Here is a 23,289-nt window from a genome sequence, read left to right as displayed (position 1 = left end):
TTACAGACTTGATTGAACACTTGGTATCAAATTACTTGTCATGTACCCTAACCCCCAGCTCATGGCCTCCTTGGGCGAGAAGTACAGGCCACCTTAGGTGGCAGGGGGTGTCTGCCAGCCTGGGGGAAGAGGCTTAGAAACTCATCCTGCAGGGAGGGGAATAGAGGGAATGTGGAAGGAGGGAAGGCTCTGCCATCCTCTTCTGATGGGAACAGGGTTTCCCAAGCTGACCTTAAATTGGTCGAATGTTGGAGAGTCACGCAGCGGTGGAGACCTGCTGAGGGCCGCAGGCACTGCCTTACCCCAGTTGCCCATCTGCAGACCCTGTGCTTGCACAGGAACCCTCACTGGAGAGAGAGGCACCTGGCTCCTGTGTCTAAACCCATCAAGCTGGGACCAGGGTTAGAGTCTGGGGACAGACCTCAGACTGCCTGTCACCCCCTCGGACTTCCACCCACGTGCCACTTTCCAGGACACAGCTCCCACTTGTGTACTTTCATATTAATAGTGCTTCCTGCAGGCACAAATATGAATGGCATTTCAGCCGCCACCACCCAGACTCCTTTCTGGTACCAAAGTGCTCATTGTTGCATCCTATCCCCCACCCAGCACTCAGATGTCGTCACTGTGCAAATATTTCTTGGGCTTGGGAAGCCTCTGACTAAGCAAACCTCCCCATCCGCCTAGACTTTGATGATGACCCACGGGCAGGGAACCTCATGCCTAAGTGACCTGTGAAACCGACCCATGAGGTACTGATCCAAAGGGTCCTGAGAGGTCAGGGAGGTCCTGATTTGAAAAGATCACGCCATCCCCTGCCAGAAACTGAATTTTCATCAAGCTCTTTCAGTTGCAAAGAACAGAGACACCCTGAAGGTAACTCAAGAGACAAAAGGGAGCTCGCTGGAACCCTAGGGCAGGAACTGCAGTGCCCAGGCCTGGGGCCAAAGCAGCCACACACCGTGAAGGAGGCAGCAGGGTGACACTGCAGTCACCAGTCTGAGCTTCAAGGGGCAGCTCTACCACTACAAGCTGTGTGGCCTTCAGCAAGTTTCTTCATCTCTCTATAGCCGTTCCTTCATCTGTACAATAAGAATGGTGGAATAGTGCCTGCTCTGTGGATTACGATTAAGTGATCCTAGAATAGTGCCTGGCCCATAGTAATCAATACACGCGAGCAATTATCATCATCTCTGCCTTTGCCTGCTCCGCCCTCCTCTCCCCGCTACTGACAGTTCACGGAGAGGTGCTGCTCCCCTAGAACTATATTCAGCACTGCCCTGGCCCTCCAGCCCCACCCCTGACTGACCACCTGCAGCACTGTGACCACTCCCCTCCTAATGGCTGAATCTTGAACGAGAGGATCTAATTAGTCCCACTCATTTTTCCATGGGTCAGTAGGCAGCCCGTAGACTGATTTTCCCTGGATAGGCGCCTTCTCTTGATCCAATCGGCTATGACCAGGAGGCATGGGCCTCAGGACACATACAGCTGCTTTTGCAGCTGGAGTGCTAAGTGGGCAATGCCCTGGGCCCTTCCGGTCCCCTGTGTCAGCCCATCACGCCATGCCGTGTCCTTTCTGGGAACAGGTACAATGCAGGTCCCTCTAGAGAGGGCAGACAACAGAACACACCCGCTTAAACACCCTCCTTTCTCCTTTGCATCATCATCACCTGAGGGTCCATCCATGGAGGGGCTCCTGTCCTGGTTGTGGTCTTGGAATGAAGATGACAATGGGAATACTGACGTGCCTCCTGCACTGTACTGCTAATACGATGCTTCACTTATCAGTGAACTCTCTCCCAGTCACTCCTTTGATTGGGAACCTCTCCAATCAACAACCTTGGGAGGTGGGTTTTGTTCCCAAGAAAGGTGAAGAGATCACGGGGCCTCCACTCTCAGTGACTTGGCACAGGGCGGGGCCTGGGAGCGCAAGGCCTTGCCCTCGGAAGACACTGCGTAGTGCCGGCTCACCCATTCTGGGCAGAGGCAGGAGCCTCCCCGAATCGCCGCAGCAGCAGGACCCTCTGGATCCATGGAAACTCGCATGACCAGGAGTTCTCTACAGGAGTGCCCAGGGGAGGAAGATACATGGGTCGAGGGGCCTCTTGGGTGCCCAGAACCCCCACTTGCCAGCCTCGCCCCACCACCAGCTTCGCCCCACTGGCTGCAGAGGAATGCCAGTGCTCTGTGATGCCTGCCACCCCAGCTCCTCTGCAGCAAGAGTAGAGGCCCCTTAAGCAGCGGTCACAAGAGGCCGGACATTGCCCCAGATAGAGTGTTCAGAAGATGCCCGAAAGCATGGGCAGCCACGGGAACTGCGTTGGGTCGTGGGACTCCACAATCCTGACCACTCACTGACGGCATCGTGGCTGGGTTCCAGAGCCAGTGTGTTCCCCATGGGCTGGCCCACAGCTCAGAGATGCCGACACACCAATGTAGTGGTCCCCAACACAGGTGGGGGCTGTCATTGTTCTCTTGTTCTTGTTCCCGCTCACCCTCAGTCTCTCACTCTCTTAACTGTCTCTGGAATTTGGCAAGAAGTCCTTGTGGACTTCTTTAAAAACATGTATCATTGTTTCTTGAACCATTTGATAACAGGTTGCATAAATGGTGCCCCGTTCCCCTTAATACTTAAGTATGTGTTTACCAAGAACAAAGGTCATCCCTGTATCTAACCACAGCGGAGTTAACAAATAGGACATTCAACACTGCCGCTGTGCTCTTATCTAATCCACCGCCCCATTTCAGGTTAGGCACTAGTTTTCCTTAGAGTATTCTTCTCCAGCCCAGGATCACACCCTCCACTTTACAGCCAGCTCCTTCGCTCCTCTAATCTGGAAGAGCTCCTCCTCTCCCTTTGCCTTTTGTGATGCTGGCATTGCTGAAGGCTGTAGCGGCCTGGCCTCTGCAGGTAGGCAGAGGGAAGCAGGAGGCGGGGCGGGGGTGGCCAGGGGGAGCAGAGGCTAGAAAGCAGCCGAAGCCAAGGGGCTGAGAGAATGGAGAACCGTTGATTGGTAGAAGCTGGAAGATAAAAGCAAAACTGAAGGGCAGGCGAATCTCTGTGCAGGCAGAGCTTTGGAAACAAAAGAAATGGCCACCTACTTGCAAGGCGCATGGAGATGATGGAAGCACTGGAGCTCCATTCCATCCTGAATGAGCTTTCCAACACCTGCAGCCTAACTGCAGGCAAGAGTCCCACCTGCCTCCTGTCCTTACACCGTGGCCCCCATGAAGACTTGAGGGACCCTGAGTGTGTGTGTGTTCCTGGCAGCCCTGCACATCCCCAGAGAGAGGCTCACTCTGCTTCCCTGCACCATCAGACAAGCAGAAGCAGGACATGTTCCAGAACTTCACCCATTGCTTTTGTCTGTGGCACCCACGCCCACTCAGAGAGCACATGTGCCAAGCTGGGGATGGCGCAAGCATGGAAGACTTCCAGAAGAGCAGCAGCTCTGACCCCTGAGGTGGGGCCCATCCCCACATAAAGGTCAGGAGCACAGACAGTCTCCCCCAGGGTGCACACAGCTGGGCAGTCTCCCGCCACCCTGACTGATCTCTCATTTCAGCCTGGGCCCAGAAGGAAGAGGCCACTGCAAGCTTCCTCTCTCCTGTCTGGGCCCGGCCTGAGCCATCTCAGGAGCCCTCAGCTCACTCCCCAGCCCCCACGCAAGGCCCAGGGCTCAGTGGCTACGGTGGTGGCATCCTGCCCAGCACACACTCTGCACCCCTGAGAACACCCACGCCAAGGGTATGGGGCCCTTACACAGCCTGGCCTGGTGCAATCTGGGCTGAGGCCACAGAGGCCCCTGGCCTGGGGAAGGTAGGGGAAGCTGGGTGCTCTCCCCCATGCAGAGAACTTTCTGAGCTGGGAGCCCCACCCTCCTAAGTGCTTGTCTTCTTTCCTTTCTCCTCTTCCTTCTTTTCTTTCCTTTTTCTTTCTTTCTCTTTCTTTCTTTCTTTCTTTCTTTCTTTCTTTCTTTTCTTCCTTCCTTCCTTCTTTCTTTTCTTTCCTTCTTTTTTCTTTTCTCTATCTCTCTCTTTCTTTCTTTCTTTTTTTTTTTGAGACAGAGCCCAGGCTGGAGTGCAGTGGCGCGATCTTGGCTCACTGCAACCTCCACCTCCCAGGTTCAAGTGATTCTCCTGCCTCCGACTCCCGAGTAGCTGGGAGCCACCAGCCACCATGCCTGGCTAATTTTTTATATTTTTAGTAGAGACAGGGTTTCGCTGTATTGACCAGGCTGGTCTTGAACTCCTGACCTCAAGTGACCCGCCCACCTCGGCCTCCCAAAGTGCTGAGATTACAGGCATGAGCCATCACGCCCAGCCTCTCCTCTTTTCTTTTCCGGTCCATCAGGCCTCCTGTGGCCTCAAAGAGCCATGCCTCCCATGCCCACCCCACACCCTGCAAAATGCCTTTCCAGAATGCCCACGGAGACTCACTCCTTGTGAGACTCACTGCCTTGTCCTTTAAGATCCTTCCCACGCCTTCTAGAAGTCCCGTGCCAACTGCCTCCCACCTTACAGGGCCCTTGTGCTTTGGCAGAACACCCAGGCTAGACAGTCCTGTGGGTTCTGCTTCTTGAGTCGGACCCCCACATTCCACATACCCGGGCTCAGCCACACCTGTGGGTGCCCCCATGAATGGAACACCAAGTTGGGTCCAGGGAGGCGCCCCTGCGGCTGGAAGGCTTGCGGTACAAATGTGGAGTGAGGCCGCCATGTCCCCACCCACAGGCTAACCTTGGCCTTCTCTCTCTGGGCAGATGGACTTGCCCAAGCCATGCACCATCCCAGCTCTGTGCCCTGGTGGTGTCTGGGAGGGGACTTCACACAGGCACAGCCCTCCTGAGCCTATTGTGGCTGCTCAAAGCCCTGTAATTGGTCCCAAAGCCGTTACATTTTCTTAATGAAGTTACACATATGTTTAATCCTATTCTATAAATTAAATTACTTTAGAAATACGTATCTTTACATTAGGATCTTCTGGGACACACGGGCCATTGAACACAGTTTTCAGAACCTTCATATTCATGTCTATGAAGGTATTTCAGATAAAGCACTTTACAAATCCTTGAATAATGTGGCCACCAGAGATTTTACCTGGAGCCATAAATACCATTTGTAAAACATTAGGAGAGTTCTTCCCATCTCTGACCCCATTCTCCATAATGCAACTTTTAACTAGATTGCTTTTTAAGTGATCTACAGAGAGCTTGTTGATAACATCTAACACGAGCAACCATAAAATCAAAACTCTGGGGATGATTTCTAAATCAGTTCTAAATTTCTTTACTACTTTTTTTAAAAAAATTATTTCATCAGATGATTTCCATCAGCATCCAACACCAGCAATGACTGAGGTTATTCAGGCCAAGAGATCTTCCCTAAATTGTATTTTGTGACTCAAAATAATCCAAGGAGGCTCCCCACACTTCAAGGTGACTTTCTACAAGGCTTCTATTTCCTGATAGATCATTGTGAGGGGGGATGCCCTCACTTTATCTTGGAGCACATATAGTATTCATTGAGCATATACTATATGCTGGTGTGTTAAGCACTGGGAAACTTACCAATGCCCCAGTAGGTCCCACCTCGATGATCAGGGAACCTACAATCCATCACTGGCCTCAGGCAAGTCTGTGAACTGGAGCACTTAGGCACCAACCAGCCTGGGAAGACACGAAGGATGCTTGGAGGGAGCACACGAAGGGCCAGGGATGCAGGTGAGTATTTCAGGCAAAGGGTACCTCGATCCCCAGCCCAGAGAAAGGTTAGAAAGGTGGTGTGGTAGGCTGAAATGTCCCCCAAAAAGTATCCATGTTCTAATCCCCAGAACCTGTTAACTATGTTACCTTACAGGGTAAAAGGGATTTGAAAATGTGATTGAATTAAGAATCTTGAGATGAGGCCGGGCGCGGTGGCTCATGCCTGTAATCCCAGCACTTTGGAAGGCCGAGGTGGGCGGATCACTTGAGGTCAGGCGTTCAAGACCAGCCTGGCCAACATGGTGAAACCCCGTCTCTACTAAAAATACAAAAAATCAGCTGGGCGTGGTGGTGCCCACCTGTAATCCCAGCTATTCAGGAAGCTGAGGCAGGAGAATCACTTGAACCTGGGAGGCAGAGGTTGCAGTGAGCCGAGATCACGCCACTGCACTCCAGCCTGGGTGACAAGAGCGAGACTCCATCTCCTAAATAAACAAATAAATAAGAATCTTGAGATGAAGAGGTTATCCTGGATTATCCAGTGGGCCCAATATAAGTACAACAGTCCTTATATAAGGCAGGCAGCGCCGGGCGCGGTGGCTCACGCCTGTAATCCCAGCACTTTGGGAGGCCGAGGCGGGTGGATCACGAGGTCAGGAGATCGAGACCATCCTGGCTAACACGGTGAAACCCCGTCTCTACTAAAAATGCAAAAAATTAGCCGGGCGAGGCGGCGGGTGCCTGTAGTCCCAGCTACTCGGGAGGCTGAGGCAGGAGAATGGCGTGAAGCCGGGAGGCGGAGCTTGCAGTGAGCCGAGATCGCGCCATTGCACTCCAGCCTGGGCGACTAAGCGAGACTCTGTCTCAAAAAAAAAAAAAAAAAAAAAAAGGCAGGCAGGAGAGTCAGAGTCAACAGGAGGAGATGTGATGATGGAAACCAGAGTGGAGTGATCGGAGGAAGGGCTGCGAGGAGAGAAACGCAAGTGATCTGTAGAAGCAGAAGAAGACAAGGAAGCCAACTCTCAGAGCTTCCAGAAGGAACTAGCCCTGTCAAAACCCTCGCTTTGGCCAAATAAGAATGATTTTGGATTTCTGACCTCTAGACCTGTAAGGTAATAAAATTGTGTTGTTTTGAGCAACAAAGTCTGTGGTCATTTGTTACAGCAGTCACAAGAAATTCATACAGAGAGTTGAGTGAATGAGCTACCCCAGCACAGATGGGCACAAGGGCTCAGGGAGGCTTTTGTGAACCTGCACTTTGGGGTATTCTGCAGTCCAGCTCCCACGCGCACAGCCCAGGAGGGGCTGAGGATTAGAAGCCTGAATAGGCGTGATCCTGCTTGGTATATTTCCAAGTGTCTACTCTGATGCTGTTGAATTGGGAAAGCTCTAGCAACTTCCCTCCTTCTTGATGGCCCTCAGCGACCAAGCAGGGCCTTGGAGCCCTGGAACTTCAGAGCAGGGATGAGGGGCCAGTGGCCAGCCTTCATCAAGCCCTGCACTCCACCTGTGACCGGCACGGCTCCCAGCACATTGCCTTGCTGTCCCCCACTGCCTTCTCCCAGGCTGCTAGGCTGCAGTGGGGTGAGGTGAATAGAATGCTTGTCAGTGCCTGCCTCTGCCCCAACCCAGCCCACTCTGGTGACCAAAGATGCAGTGTCATAGCCTGAGCTACCTTCCTGCAGTCACCCTGTCTGCCTACAGTTTTCAGGAACTAAAGCACACTCCCACCAAAGCAGTCACGGCGCTACCTTGCTCCCATGCTAGTTAGACCCCTTGGAGCCCCTACAACTGTCTAGAAGGATGGCACCTTTTTCTGGGCTCAAATATGGGCAAGAGTGCTGTTAACAAGACAATGAGGGGCATGTGCTGGGAGGCCTCCCCCTACACGTCCACCCCCAGGAGCCCCTTCTCTTGCCACTCCGTCCTTCCTCCTCCGGTCACCCATCTCCTGCTCCTTCCTTACTCACGCCCCCACCACCTCTCAGCCTCCCATGGTTCCAGCCGTGGCCCCTCCTGCTCTCCAGAGTTGCCTTTTCTCTGAGGAGGCTGCAAATAAGCCCAGCCAGGGTCTGGGGCTTGGGCACTGGCCCCCAAAGCTCACCCAGCCCTGCTAAGAGGGTGGGATGGGCAGGCCATGAGGCCCTGAATCTAGAGCCCAACCCCTTCCCTTTGAGTGTGGCAGTTCTACGTGCCTGCAGCCCTGCCCTTGGCCAAAACCAAGGGGTCTGTAGGGACCCCAGCCAAGAATCAGGCCAGCAAAAGTGCATGGGTTCAGGCCCTTCCTTGTCCTTCTCCCCAGAACAACTGTGGCTTGGTCATGGTCAGGCATTAGCTTTCCCCAGAAAATCACATAGGAGTGCAGCATGGCCAGCACCCCAGGGATCAGGAGGCTGAGATCAGCAGAGGAGAAGGAGGAAGGTCAGGGGCAAGGAACCCTATCTGGGCAAAGCCCAGAGCAGGAAGAAACATCTGCTGGGGGAAACAGAGGCAGCCCAGACAGATGGCCCTGCAGAATCTTCTCCATTGGTTCTACCTCCAGGGGAAGTCTCTGCAGGCCCCCACCCCCTTCCTGCAAGCTTGTGTAAATGCTCTCCCCTTACGATTCCGACAGGGTACTCATACTCTCCTGGGATGCCAGGGAGCTGCCCTCCACCCCAATTACACGCCCCTCACATGGGCCCCCACAGCCATGCCTGCAGCAAAAGTCTGGGCCCTTCTGACCACAGCTCGTGGCCCAGGCGCAGACCCCTGACCCAAGGTGGCCAACTGGATTCTCTCTCCTAGGAATTGGAGACTTAAACCAAAGAGGTGCCTGTTCTATTCTTTTAGAATGTTGACTCAGAAAATGATATGAGGTTGCCACATTCGATCCTCTACACATAAAGAGGCAGTGAAAGCCAGCCTCCAAAGGGAGAAAAAAGCAGGCCCAAGAGAGGCAGAGGGGAGACCATGAGGCCTGAGAGAGGTGAGGAGAGACCATGAGGCCTAAGAGAGGCGGAGGGGAGACCATGAGGCCTGAGAGAGGTGAGGAGAGACCATGAGGCCTAAGAGAGGCGGAGGGGAGACCATGAGGCCTGAGAGAGGTGAGGGGAGACCATGAGGCCTGAGAAAGGTGAGGGGAGGCCATGAGGCCTGAGAGAGGCAGAGGGGAGACCATGAGGCCTGAGAGAGGTGAGGGGAGACCATGAGGCCTGAGAGAGGTGAGGGGAGGTGATGAGGGAGAAAGGTGATGAGGGCCATGAGGCCTGAGAGAGGCAGAGGGGAGACCATGAGGCCTGAGAGAGGTGAGGGGAGACCATGAGGCCTGAGAGAGAGGTGGAGGGGAGACCATGAGGCCTGAGAGAGGCAGAGGGGAGACCATGAGGCCTGAGAGAGGTGAGGGGAGACCATGAGGCCTGAGAGAGAGGTAGAGGGGAGGCCATGAGGCCTGAGAGAGAGGTGGAGGGGAGACCATGAGGCCTGAGAGAGGTGAGGGGAGACCATGAGGCCTGAGAGAGAGGTGGAGGGGAGACCATGAGGCCTGAGAGAGGCAGAGGGGAGGCCATGAGGCCTGAGAGAGAGGCAGAGGGGAGGCCATGAGGCCTGAGAGAGGTGAGGGGAGACCATGAGGCCTAAGAGAGGTGAGAGGAGAACATGAGGCCTGAAAGAGGGTTAAGGGGAGACCATGAGGCCTAAGAGAGGTGAGGGGAGAACATGAGGCCTGAAAGAGAGGTAAGGGGAGAACATGAGGCCTGAGAGAGGAGGAGGGGAGACCATGAGGCCTGAGAGAGAGGCGAAGGGGAGACCATGAGGCCTGAGAGAGAGGCGAAGGGGAGACCATGAGGCCTGAGAGAGGCAGAGGGGAGGCCATGAGGCCTGAGAGAGGTAGAGGGGAGACCATGAGGCCTGAGAGAGAGGCGAAGGGGAGACCATGAGGCCTGAGAGAGGCAGAGGGGTGGCCATGAGGCCTGAGAGAGGTAGAGGGGAGACCATAGGCCTGAGAGAGAGGCGGAGGGGAGACCATGAGGCCTGAGAGAGGCGGAGGGGAGACCATGAGGCCTGAGAGAGAGGTGGAGGGCAGACCATGAGGCCTGAGAGGGTGAGTGAGAGCAAGAACACACACACACACACACACACACACACACACACACACACACACACACACACACACAGAGAGAGAGAGAGAGAGAGAGAGAGAAAGAGAGAGAGAGACAGAGAGAGAGAGAGAGAGAGAGAGACCTGAGAGAGGCAGAGGGGAGACCATGAGGCCTGAGATATCAGAGGGAGACCATGAGGCCTGAGAGAGGTGGAGGAGGGACCATGAGGCCTGAGAAACATGGAGGGCAGATCATGAGGCCTGAGAGAGGCGGAGGAGGGACCATGAGGCCTGAGAAACATGGAGGGCAGATCATGAGGCCTGAGAGAGGCAGAGGGGAGACCACAAGGCCTGAGAGAGAGGAGGGTAGACCATGAGCCCTGAGAGAGGAGGGGAGACCATGAGGCCTGAAAGGGTGAGAAAGTGAGAGCAAGAACACACACACACACACAGAGACAGAAAGGGGGGTGGGTGGCCTGAGAGAGGTAGAGGGGAGACCATGAGGCCTGAGAGAGGCAGAGGGGAGACCATGATGCCTGAGAGAGAGGCAGAGGGGAGACCAAGAGGCCTGAGAGACAGGTGGGAGACCATGAGGCCTGAGAGAGTGAGAGCAAGACACACACACACACACACACACACACACACACAGAGTGAGAGTGAGAGAGAGATAAGGAGAGAGAAAGATGGCTCTTGCTAGACCCTGGTTTACACTTTTGTCGATGAGATGCCTCTAAGTCCTTACAATCTGACCCCCTTCTTCCCCTTGCTAGTTTGAGGGGTTTCTCTAACCTTTCCATCACTGAGCCTTGGCTAAGACACACACAGCCATCTCCCGCCTCTATCTCATTCTAGAACGGCATCTGAGTGCCAGATGCTGCCTGAGATGCTGCTTCGTAGAGAAAACACCCTCCATCAGAATGACCAGCCATTACTTTCTGATCATGCAGGGGACTTTAGCCCACTTGGAGAATAAAATTGGAAACTATCTTCCCTGCAGCCATCTTCTCATCAAAGTAGGACAAGAGACACTATCCTGAGACATCAGTCTGATCTTCCAAGTGTCTGTTTTCTGCTCCAAAGGAATGTAATGCAGGGCGTTTATTCCACAAATGTGAACACATTCCAGGAGATGATGGCCTCCCTTTTCGCCCCTCAACAACCATTTTACAAGGGTCTCTAAGTCTAGGGCTTTGCTGCAGCCAAGAAGAGACATTCCCTTTGGTTGGAGCCCAATTCAGAGGGCAGTTGTGGAAGGCGGGTAATGTGTGTGTGGGAGGAACAGAGGGATTCTCAGGGGAACCAAAGCAGGGATCTAGAGAAGCCAGCATCATAGCAGTTAATGGGGAGGGGCTGGGCTATTGACTAAACTATAACAAAATGTAAGCATTGTATTAGCTCCTCACTGTATTAGCTTTTTAAAAAGACCCTTGCAATTATTTATTAACCACTCTGGAATCTCCCTAGCCTTTGCTGAGACACCACTGTCATGCATAGGATCCGACTGGCTAGAGCCCCTTGGGCAGAAAGCATGTGGTCCCAGCCTCCTGAGGACCCTCCTCCCCTCCCACACCCTCACTTGCACCCTCCACTGTCATTGGTCCAGGCTGCCTCCGTTCCCCTCCTGCAAATGTTTATTCCTGCCCTGAGCCTTTGCCCAGATAGGCTTCCTCGCTCCTCACTCTTTCCTCTCCTGATCACAGCCTCCTGATCCCTGGGGTGCCAGCCAATCTATCCTCCGCCGTGCGGGCCACCCCTCACCTCCCAGGCTCAGGCCACACTGCCTTCTCCTTCCTCTGAATGCCTGCGGCCTTCCTTGTCACAATGGCTCCTCTGTGCACCTGGTGCAATGATTTGGCAGCGTCCTGAAACTACAGCTCGTCTTCCTGTTGGAATTGCCATCCGCATGAGGGCAGCCCCTGAGCTTCAAACACAGGGCAACTGGCAGGAAAGTCTTGGCACGACGTGTACGGCCCTCCCCCAACCGGCACTACCCCACACTCCATTTCCGGCACAACCCTCCCCGAACTCAGTCACGTGCCTCATTCATCTTTGTTTCAAGACTCCACTCTCCAACCCCAGCTCAGCACCTTGCACATAGCAGATACTCAAAATGTTGTTGACTTGAAAACACAAATATTCATCAGGTGGAATCAATATTGTTCTTTTCAGGGGGTTCGAAGAGAGAAAGAACCAGCTTTTGGGATGCTGGGATGCTCAGCTTGGCCTCTGTTTAATACTGAACACCCACGGAAGTCTTCAAGGGGCCATGAGGCCTTATAACCGTGATGCAGTTGAGTTCCAGCTAGAGAGAACACGGCCACACAGAGCAGAGACCAGACATCTCAGGGCCTGTCCGAGAGCAGCTCGGGGCACAGTTTGTCCGAATCTGCTCTTTGGTAATAAGCACAGTGAACATATAATTTATCGCTCAGACCAGGACACTTTTGAGAGAGAACTGGTAATTATGCTGGGACTATCCCAGATAAGCAAGCAGGACGGTCACCTCAAGCAATCAATCATGTTCTGTGGCCAAACCCCTCCAAGGAAAAGACAAAATACAGTTTTCTAAACATAAGAACGTGCTAAACCTCAAAGTAGAGCTTGGTGCCAAGATTGCTTTATTTTAAAAGCCAATTGTGTTGTTGAAGAAAAGGCTATGTTCTCGGCCCATTTTGGCTATGGTCGGAGACTGCTTAGGGAATTGTCTTAAAGTTGTATATGCTCCCGGGCCTGGGGTTTTCTGAAAACAGAGCAGAAAACAGGGACTGATGAGACAGTGAAACCAAAACCCTGAGGCTCCTGTGCCTGGCTGCTGGCTTGGATGTGGTGGACAAATTCCCCAAGGATGAAGACCAGAGCCACACCAGCCTGGGCTGAAACCTGGCAGACCCTCTAATTGGAACATGTCCTTGGAGCAGAGGCTGCTCCTGTTAGGGGCTCACCATGAGGCTGGAGAGGGGCTGAGAGGCCAGGCCAAGCCAGGGGCCACCTAGAACCTGTTGGGAGAGGCGGGGTCACATGCCACCTGCACCTCAAGGCACACCTTCTCCCAAAGAGCACTTGGCCCAGGCAACTCCTATCCCAAAGAATGCCATCATCCTTCCCCCGGTGACCTCGGCCTGGCAAGAAGTGAGTGAAGAGAATGAGTTCTGAACCTGGTTAGTCTAACTCAAAAGCCCAAACTGCCTCTCAAACTCGGGTTGTGTCTTAGTTATTGACCCAGAGTTATTAAAGTAAGGTACTTCTCAACCAGGGTCCACGGACCCCAGGGTCAGAAGTATTCTCAAGGGATCCACAAGTTCTAATTTTTGAAAGTCATGTTTTTGGTTTTATAAAATGCTTGAACAAATATTATTATTATTATTTATTCATTATTATTATTTTTTTGAGAGAGTCTCGCTCTCACCAGGCTGGAGTATAGTGGGCGTGATCTCAGCTTACTACAATCTCTGCCTCCCAGTTTCAAGCTATTCTCCTGCCTCAGCCTCCTGAGCAGGGTTTTTTTTGTTTGTTTGTTTGTTTGTTTGTTTGAGATATGGTCTCACTCTGTCACCCAGTCTGCAGTGCAGTGGCACAATCTCAGCTCACTGCAACCTCCACCTCCTGGGCTTAAGCAATTCTCATGCCTCAGCCTCCCGAGCAGCTGGGATTACAGGGGTGTACCACCACACCTGGCCCTATTTTGCCAATTATTTAAACAAAGCTTCTCTTCTGTAGTGATAAAATACAAATAAATGCCATTTTCACAGACTAAGACTTCAATTTCTTTTTTTTTTTTTTTTTTTTTTTTTTTTGAGACAGAGTCTCGCTCAGTTGCCCAGGTTGGAGTGCAGTGGAACAATCTCAGCTCACTGCAAGCTCCGCCTCCCGGGTTCACGCCATTCTCCTGCCTCAGCCTCCCAAGTAGCTGGGACTACAGGCGCCTGCCACCACGCCCAGCTAATTTTTTGCATTTTTAGTAGAGACGGGGTTTCACCGCGTTAGCCAGGATGGTCTCAATCTCCTGATCTCGTGATCTGCCCACCTCGGCCTCCCAAAGTGCTGGGATTACAGGCATGAGCCACCGCGCCTGGCCTAAGACTTCAATTTCTTAGGTCGATGTCTCCCATGCTGGGGGCACATGCACATATTCTTGAAGGCATTTGAGACACCAGTGTAATGATTAAGATCAAGGGTTTTAGAGCCCAACAAGCCTGAGTTCCAGTCCTAGTCCCACCACCAACGGCTCAGTGGGACCCTGGGCATGGGCTTCCCACACCTTGCCCATCAAACGGCATAGAGTACCTGCCTCTAAGGGGCTATGAGGCTCACTGGCGCCTCTCTAAGACAAAGAGACTTGGACAGGCCAGCAGTTAGCTACCACCACTATTATTCTCTACTATTACCACCTACTTATCATTTCTACCCTGCCCTGCAGTTTCTTATCTCTTCAGGAGACAGTGAGAGTGGAGCAGAGCAGTCAGTCCAGAGCACATGAGATCAGCTGCCTGCAGAAACCGCTTTAAATGACAGGATGTTTCCCTTGCCAAAAGCAGAGGAGCAGCCTGGAAATCTAATCAAGTCCTGGCCAAACGTCAAAGGAAGCTGAAGCCTTTATTAGTGCTATTAATGAGGGTGCAACGTGCACGTGGAGTCCTGGGAGGCCAGGGCAGAGAACAGAAGGTTCAGGGGGCCTGCACCCCCACAAGGCCACCTCTTGGGAGGCTGTTGGTTGGGGTTCAGCCACCTTGAGAACATCAAGCTCAGTTCCCCTCCCCTGATTTCACTGCCACCAACAACCTTCTGGTTGTCTTCAGCTTCCATGAAAATTTTCTATAAGGGAGAGACTCCACCAATCAGTGCTCTAGTCACCAGGCCCGTATGGTGAATGCTTAGAAGTTAACACCACCTCTTCTGGCTTCTTGCTCAGTTGCCTGGGAGTTTGGTTAGCATGACTCAGTGTTCCTGAGAATGCCCGATCCCGTGGGCTCTGACAAACATGTTTCTGGATCATGGTGATGCCACTAAGGTGTGTGGATCCCCCAGCCTCCTGCTGTCGGTCTGTCTACAATTTCACTGGCAGGGCCTCCCCATTATCAATCTAGATAAAGGCTGTGCTACCTTACTTTGCTGCCCAGCAGCTCTGGGGCAGAGATTCTGAAGGCCATGGCCTGGGACATGGGCTAGGTAGGGCTAGAGGAGGTGATTTGCAGCCCAGGCAGTGGCAGCACTAGTCCTCTCCTACCCACCACTCCAACTTCTCCTCCTAGTCCCTTGATTCCCCCTGGGTGGGCCCGTTTTCTTACAGGCAGAATTTGTATTTCTGTCTCCCCAGCCACCTCAAATGAGTCTATATACCAGCAAGTCTTGGGGACTTTCAGACTGAGTTGCAGACTGAAAGCAACAAAGCTATGGGAATTAAAACTCTTTTGACATTTAAAAAAAAAAAAAATCCACTGTTGGTAAACTTCACATTACGCTTTTATAATCTTTCCTGGTCTTCTCTAGGTTTGGAGTCGTCCTGCACGCTCCCAGGATCCACGTTCTTTGTATCTCTCCATGGACCTGAGCCTCTTCCCTGTCTGTCCTGAGTCTCTGGGGATTGGGTGATCACTAATGCCTTAATGGTCCCATTCGGTTCAATAAAAATGTTTCTGCTTCAAATTTTGCTTCCTTGGGCTCCCAGAAGCCACACACACACAGAATAGCCATTCTGGCTGGCAGGAGGCAGCCACTGCAGGCACCCCCAACAAAGTATCTAGTTGGTAACACTGATGGCTGATTAATGTGCTGCTTCCAAGTGGCCCCATAATTCAGCCACAGATTTGGGGCCTGGAGTCACTCTGAATCTGAAGTTGGTTGAAAATGTCCAGGTATTTGAGCATTTCACTTCTGATTGCCTTGACAGGCAACTGTATGTACCAGAACTGTATACACATGATCATTCCCTCATCTCACCACCAGCCCGCACCTCCCACACACACAGGAACAGAAAACCTACCACCATAACCATGCCCCTGGGGGCGGGGGGTGGTCTGTCTTTCCGAATACTTACTGAACGGCTGGGCAAGAATCGAGGGACTCTGGATTGAAAACAAGAAGTGATAGAGCTTGTTGGAGGTATTTTCACATTATAATCACCTGGACCAGGGCCTTCATGCTATTGAACATTTAAAAAATTGCTTCATTATTATTATACTAATATTTGATATATTTTAATGCTTTATTTGCCTTCTACAAATAAACATATGAATCAATATGATATAGTAGAAAAATCCCATGTTTGGTCTCAAGAGATCTCATTCAGGGTATGAGCTGGGACAAGTCGCTGTGAAGCGGGAGTAACTCCTGCCTCACCTCCCTTGTGTATGACGGTGAGGAGTGAAGGAGGGTTAGGTGAGCAGCACCTGCCTCCCTTGTCCCTGCCAGCATCCCTGATGCCCCTGGGCTCCCAGCCCACACTCAGGTCCCCCCGTCCCCTCACAGCAGCATGCATGCCTCATGCCCTACTTGTCCCTCTGACTGTTAAAGGTGACTTGCTGCTCTAAGCTGTTAGCTTTATAACAATGCTCATTCTTTCATATAAATGTCATATATGTTATCTTAGTCCAAAAAAGATTCATAGCAATTCACTGATATAAGCACAATGCTCTGAGATTAACATAAATAGGTGAACACAATTTTAAAAAGACAATCACTCCAGTAGCAAAGTTAGCAACAGCCAATTCATAAAGAGGATATACAAACATTTAATGAGCAAACTTCGAGGAAGGAGGGCTTTCACCTCATTTATAACCACATACATTCTAATTTAAAAAACAAACTTCCTTTTTTTTCCCCCACAGAGTGAGGAGAAGGGGTTCTAAAAATTAAAAAAAGGTTAACAAAGAAGAGAGAGAGAGGAAGGAAGAAAGGGAGAAAGAAAAGGAAGGAAAGAAGGAAGGGAAGAAGGAAGGGAAGGGAGGGAGGGAGGAAGGAAGGCGAGAGGGAAAGAAGGAAGCCAGAGTTTTAACAACCAGCACGAGCACTCCTTATATGATGCTGGCAGAAGCATGAATTCGCTCAGCCTTTCCAGAGTGCAATCTGGGAAGATATGAAACAGCTTAAAAACATATACGCCTATCTAGAGAGAGAGAAAGAAGACAGGAGAATGGTTATTGGTTGTTGCAGGAAACCAGGGAGACAAATGATGAGTCTTGAGTCTAGAATGTGGCAGGGAGGTTCCGGTTGCAGAGTTGAGTGTCCTGAGAGGTCAGATTGAATTCAGACATGGCCCATGGACATGGACATGAACATGGACACCATAAAATGGAACTTCCAGATTATAGACAATGGAAGATAGAAGGGACACCACTAGAAGATATCCAGAAGAAGCTGGCTGCAAAAGGGCTAAGGGATCCATGGGGCCGCAATGAAGCTTGGAGATACATGGGCAGCTTTGCAAAGAGTGTTTCCTTTTTTGATGTATTCTTTAAAGGATTCAAATGGGGATTTGCTGCATTTGTGGTAGCTGTAGGAGCTGAATATTACCTGAATTCCCTGAATAAAGATAAGAAGCATCACTGAAGATAATACCTGGAAGTATCATAGTGGTTTCTTAACTCTCCAAAATAAGATTTCTTCACTATAACCTACTCGTCTGGTTTGTCCCTTACAGAATATTAGTAAGATTTAATAAAGTAAAATAAAATATATATATGCCAAAAAAAAAAAAAAAAAAAGAATGTGGCAGGGAAAATGGGAATAGCCCAAACACTACACTGGATAATGCTAACATGATGTTCATCTTTTTTTCCCCCTAGTAATTCACTTTTTTTCCCCCTCCATTTTCAAATAGCTAATGTTCCTTGCCTCCGGGGTGGGACAGGGCAAAAAAACAGAAATAAGTGTTTTTCTAGCATGATGTCTTGGATCTGTTTCTAAATAATGCAGGAGTTAGGGGAAGCAGGTGGGAGTAGTAGCCCAAAACACTGGCCTAAAGCTGAACATTGTGGAATTGTTGACTAGGTATATGAGGTTTCAATACAGTATTCTAAGTTATATATATTTTTCAAGTTTTCACAAAATGGAGTTTAAGACAACGTATATTTATTATTTTGACCCAGCAATTCCAGTTGTAGGCATTCACCCTAAGAAAACAATTGAGAATGCGTGCAAATATTTAGCCACAAAGACTGTAACATTGTTTCCAAAAGTGAAAACTGGGAAATAAACTAAATCATGGATGATATGTGCCTGGTTAAATAAATTACAATGCTTCCATCCAGCAGTCCAATGTTGATGAGTTTTTATAGACATAACAACTACTCCCAAATGTCATTAAGTCAAAAATGCAAGCTGAACAAATGTGCATAAAAATACTTGGAATGAAATTATCTCAGAATGTTCATAAACAGTAGCTTTCTTGGGGTAGTGGTGTGTTGAACAAAAAGGAAACAAAAATCTTTTTTTGCTTATATGCATTTTCTAATTTTTCTACAATGAACACAAGTACTCCTGAAACAAGAAAAAAAGATAACGTACAGATAAATGACTATGGAAGTTAGGTAAAGAAAAAAAGAGGCCAGGCATGGTGGCTCATGCCTACAATCCCAGCACTTTGGGAGGCCAAGGCTGGTGGATCACTTGAGGTCAGGAGTTCAAGACCAGCCTGGGCAACATGGTGAGACTTTGTCTGTAAAAAATATAAAAATTAGCCAGTCGTGGTGGTGTGTTCCTGTGGTCCCAGCTACTTGGGAGGCTGAGGTGAGAGGGTCACCTGAGCCGCAGAGGTCAAGGCTGTAGTGAGCCATGATCACGCCACTGCACTCCAGCCTGGGAAACAGAATGAGGCCCAAGAAAAGAAAAAAGAAAAGAAAGAAAGAAAAGGGGAGGGGAAGGAGGAGGGGAGGGGATAGGGGAAGGGAAGGGAGGGGAGAGGAGAGGAGAGAGCCAGCAGTAAGGTCATAACAGGGACATGTATCTGTAAGATCCTTATAACAGGTAAGGTTGGCCACGAATGAGCGCCTCAGATTTTGCAGAATAAGCACGGCGCTGCAGACCCTCCACAGTTGGTTTTGTTTTTTTTTTTTTTTGAGACAGTCTCACTCTGTCACCCAGGCTGGAGTGCAGTCATGCCATCTCAGCTCACTGCAAGCTCCGCTTCCCGGGTTCAAGCGATTCTTCTGCATCAGCCTCTCAAGTAGCTGGGACTACAGGTGCGCGCCACCAAGCCTGGCTAATGTTTATATTTTTAGTAGAGACGGGATTTCACCATATTGGCCGGGCTGGTCTCAAACTCCTGACCTCATGATCTGCCCACCTCGGCCTCTCAAAGTTCTGGGATTACAGGCGTGAGCCACTGCACCCGGCCCTTCCACAGGATTTAAAGCAAGACTTTCCCATTCTTTCTGGCAGGTGGCACAGCCATGTAATCAGGGCTGCCATTCTCAATTACTCCACCATGAATGGAGTCTGTTATTATCAGCCAAGCACACATCTGATCATCAAGGGATAGATGCACCTCATCATTTTACAACTCATGGCAGAGAGATGACAACAGTCGTATTTTCAAACTGATGTATATACGTGTGACAGAGGTTGCTGTCAGGGTGAGGCTCTCTGTTTGGTGTGAATTCTGCACTCACATTGAATAAATCTAAGCCGTAAGAAACACAAAGAAGCAAAATGCCAAGAATATCTGCACAGGAACAGTTTGTGCAGGAGCCTCTCAGTTTGGCTATAATAACACAGTGCTCTGAAGCCAGATGAGTAGCTGGGGCAAGAGATGATGCTGGGTGTGCTACCACTGATTCCACACCTATGGCGGCCATCTGCAGAATGGCTAAGAAAGGAGCGACCTGCCCGTTTTCCCCAGGCCTAATGCGGCTTTGCTTTCTAAAGCTTCCTAGTCTCAAGCTGCCTGGGAGTCTAGGCATGAAGCCTGATGAAGCGTGATGCATTGCCATCCCATCCAGCAGTTTCCTTGCGTGGACTTGGCCATCTGAATCAAAGGGACTAAGATGTGTTGCAGAAAGAAGTTACTGAACGCTATTCCACATGTGGCAGATGGGATCTTTAAGAGGGAGCATTAGGGAAGTGGATCTAAGCCCAAGTTCATATTCCAAAGCCACAGGCATGTTGCGGCAAAGCCGTGACTATTCTGAGACTGCTCATGGCTGGGTCCTGCAATGGCCAGGAAACAACTCTAGCCAAGTCCCCACTGCTGCCCCATCTGAGGACAGCTTGAGTGGATAGATGGTTCGGGATGTGCCATTTCTGAACCCAGTTCAATGGGAGGGTGTTTAAAACAAGAGGGACATTTGAACCACATCCTCTTCCTTAAAGCTGAGCACTCTGCTGTCTCCTTTACTGGGGATCCTCAAGTGTGATCTAGACCTTGGGTCTCACATTGTGTATGATACGTGTGCAAAGGGGGGCCTCGGGTTCACCAAGCAGCACTAAGCACCTCTTCCACAAATCAAATGGGCCGTTTCTTAAACCTTGCTTTTGTCAGGGTCATGCTTTGGCAACTGTGGGTTTCCCAAAGCTAAACCTTTCGAATACCACTGACAAAAACTGTCTCCACGGGAGAGCAGAATAGTCACCTTCCTAGAGTCCTAGAACTCGATGTCAAAAGAAACAACAGGGAAGCTTTATAGTATCTATTCCTCAGCTCTGGTGCACGATTACATCTCAAGCCTCCTGATGAGAATATCATTCTCTTCCCTTAGAAAATGCCCTGTTTAATTGTGCTTTTACTTGAGGGCCACTTTAACCAATGGGAGCTGCAAGGATTATTACACAGATGAATAAAATACTCTCTTTGGCCTCCGAGGAGTTTGGAGTCCAGTGAGGGATACAGGCAGAACCAAACAGAAACACCACAAAAGAACAAATGGAGGTAGGAGGGGCTGGAGTGGTACTGAGCAAGAGCTGAGCTATCTGCCTGGCTTTCAGACACCAAACCAGGCTCTGGTGTAACGGGGCTGTCTTGTTAAGTGTGATCCCAGTGGGTTGCGAGATGTCGCCAAGGCCAGGAGCTTTCATCTCGCTGCAGAAGACTCAGACTTTCCTGGAGAGCTCTTGGGTCTCTGTCACACCACGAAGAAGCCTGGCTTATTCAGTTCCAACTTCTGATGGATCATCGTGCTGTGGAACATTCCAGGCCTTTGGTAAGCCTGACATGCCCTGCCTGCACACACTCCTCCCCAGGGCTGAGAGGCTGGGACTGGGAAATCTATATAATCACTACACTCCTCTGGAGTGAAGACATGTGTCACTCTGGGGCAGCCCAGAACAGCCAAATGCCAGATGCCTCCTAGAGAATGTGAGAGTAGATGAAACTGTCCCAAGTTGTTAGGTATTGAATTCTATACCCCCCAATCATAAGCCCTGTGAATTTCCATTGTGTTGATGTGGCTTCCATGCTGAATGCTGTCTCTCCCCAGTTTTTAAGGACTTATGAATTTGGAATTCCCAGTACCTCAGCATGTGACCTGATTTGGAAATAGGGTTGTTGCAGATGTAATTATTTAAGCTGAAGTCATTAGGGTGGGGCCTCATCCAGTATGGCTGGTGTCCTTTATTAAAAGGGGAAATTTGGATACAGAGACAGGCTCACAGGGAAAACACTATGTGAAAACAAAGGCATGGAACTCTAAACCCAGGAAGACCAAGGAATGCCAGGAAGCCACCACGAGCTGCGAACGAGGCATGAACAGATTGTCCCTCACAGCACTCACACTGCCAACACCTTGGGCTGGGACTTCCAGTCTCCAGAACTGTGAGACAACACATTTCTGTTGTACTGGGCACAACAAATACCCAGTTTGTGGCACTTTGTTACGGCAGCCCTAGCACATGAATACATCAGTGTTCAGCTCATGTCTTTATTCAGCCAATATACATTGCTCCAGGCCGTAGGCTGAAAGCTGGGAATACAGTGGTATGTGACTGTCTCCTAATAGCTGTTCTCTCCTTATTGCTTAGTGTTAGAACAATTTTTAACTGGGCTCGTGTCTACTCAGAATAAGGATTCACTTTCCCAGCCTCCCTGGCAGCTAGGTGTGGCCGCATGACCAATCTTGGGGATATAGGATGGAGGTGGAAAAGGTGCATGCAAATTCCAAGGGGAAGTCTTCAGGAGAGCGCATATTGTGTTTCTTCCCCACACTCCTTCCTGCCTGCTGGGCCCCTGTTCCCTACTCTCTGGGACCACGAGGATGGAAGCCATGCTCAGCAGAACAGCCCATAGGAGGAGTCTGATGCAGTGGAGTTGCCACACCAGCCCTAAACTGCCTACTGCAGAGACTGTATACAAGAGAGAAATCAATTCCTATCTTGCTCATAACATTGTTATCTAGGGTCTCTGTTACTGGCAGCAGAACTTAGTCCTTATCAACCAGGTAGGCGTGGATTTCCTATGCTCATGAGGCTCACAGTCGAGCAAGGAAGGCACACCTTACCAAAAATAAATAAACAAATCACAAACGTGGGGAGTATCACACAAAGGGATGTACAGGATGCTACGGAGAGTACACCAGAGAGTAAACCCATCTGGTTCAAGGGGTCCGAGGAACTCCTCAAGGAAGTACCTGTGAGGATGGTGGAAAGGTGTGTGGGAAGCTGGGTTGAGAAAGTTAGGTCAAAATGGGCAGGGCCTTGAGGACAAGCCTAGAGAGAAGGATGTTATTCATTTTAACCTTGCTGGGACAAATTCACTGCACTGCAAAAACAAAATAAAAAGTGTTAACTGGACTGTGCTGATTTAATTAGTAGAAAAGACCAAAGAACAGATGATTAGTGGTCGCCGGGATATCTTAATCCATGTGCAAGTTAACAGTAGGAATTCTCTTCCGTTCAACTTTCTGAACCGTGAATGTCTCAGGCGGTTAGGGACTGCCGCTGGGTTGAATGTGGCAAACCTCATTAAAACAAAGCTTAAAAAGTCAAATCCACACATATTCACTGAAACCTGCTGTGTGCAAGGTATATTTAGGCCAGGGATTCTGGCAGATGTTAAAGACATTTTGTCTAGGATCATTGACTTCAGGGTGCCTGCAATCTAGTTGTGAAGACAAGGACAAAAATCTAGTGAAAATCACAATATACACATTAAGGAACCACCATTACCACAACAAAAAAAAAGCAAACTGTCGCAGAATAGATTTAAATATGAAATGAGTGAGTATACCAACTTGGAGGGCTTATGATGAGGGGAGGCCACAGGGAGAGGCAAGTGGTATGAGGAAGCTCCAGGAACAGGGGTCTGGAGTAACACCTTGAAGATAGGGAGGACACAGGTGGACAGGGAGGAAGAGAGATGAGGGCAAGGGAACGGGGCAAGCAGGTAGAGACCGGTGGAGTGCACTCAGATTCATGTGCAAAAGGGATTTTTAATCATTAGTATGTTACAAAATTTGATCTTAACTTGTTAAGACAAAGGAGATCATGTAAACTCATGAGGAAAATAAACCATGGAGCAAATCCTTTAATATGAGATGTATGACTCAACCTGACTCCACAGTAACCAACTTGAATTTG

At 50.1% G+C, this 23,289-nt stretch overlaps 2 protein-coding genes across 7 annotated transcripts in view; one reads left to right on the top strand and one right to left on the bottom strand.

The window, feature by feature from the left end:
- Positions 1–12,387: 12,387 nt before the first annotated feature.
- Positions 12,388–23,289, bottom strand: part of STPG4 (sperm-tail PG-rich repeat containing 4) — a 64,129-nt gene continuing 53,227 nt past the window's right edge. For 4 of the 6 annotated variants that reach the window (XM_050754889.1, XM_050754892.1, XM_050754890.1 and 1 more), the window contains 2 exons: positions 15,821–15,925; positions 12,388–12,526 (listed from right to left, as the gene is read on the bottom strand). In XM_050754889.1, coding sequence (XP_050610846.1) covers positions 12,410–12,526; positions 15,821–15,925 — 222 coding nt within the window. In that variant the 3' untranslated portion in view covers positions 12,388–12,409. The remainder of the gene's footprint in view (positions 12,527–15,820; positions 15,926–23,289) is intronic. The other 2 variants (XM_050754894.1, XM_050754895.1) reach the window with 1 other exon arrangement.
- LOC126934260 (NADH dehydrogenase [ubiquinone] 1 beta subcomplex subunit 3-like) lies at positions 16,977–17,461 on the top strand. Its single transcript, XM_050754951.1, has one exon. The coding sequence runs from the start codon at positions 17,035–17,037 to the stop codon at positions 17,329–17,331; it is 297 nt and encodes a 98-aa protein (XP_050610908.1). The 5' UTR covers positions 16,977–17,034; the 3' UTR covers positions 17,332–17,461.

Source organism: Macaca thibetana, chromosome 13 (assembly GCF_024542745.1).
Source record: "Macaca thibetana thibetana isolate TM-01 chromosome 13, ASM2454274v1, whole genome shotgun sequence".
Lineage (NCBI taxonomy): Eukaryota > Metazoa > Chordata > Mammalia > Primates > Cercopithecidae > Macaca > Macaca thibetana.
The sequence above is the reverse complement of the archived record's forward strand: the minus strand, read 5'-3'. Positions and strand labels throughout refer to the sequence as shown.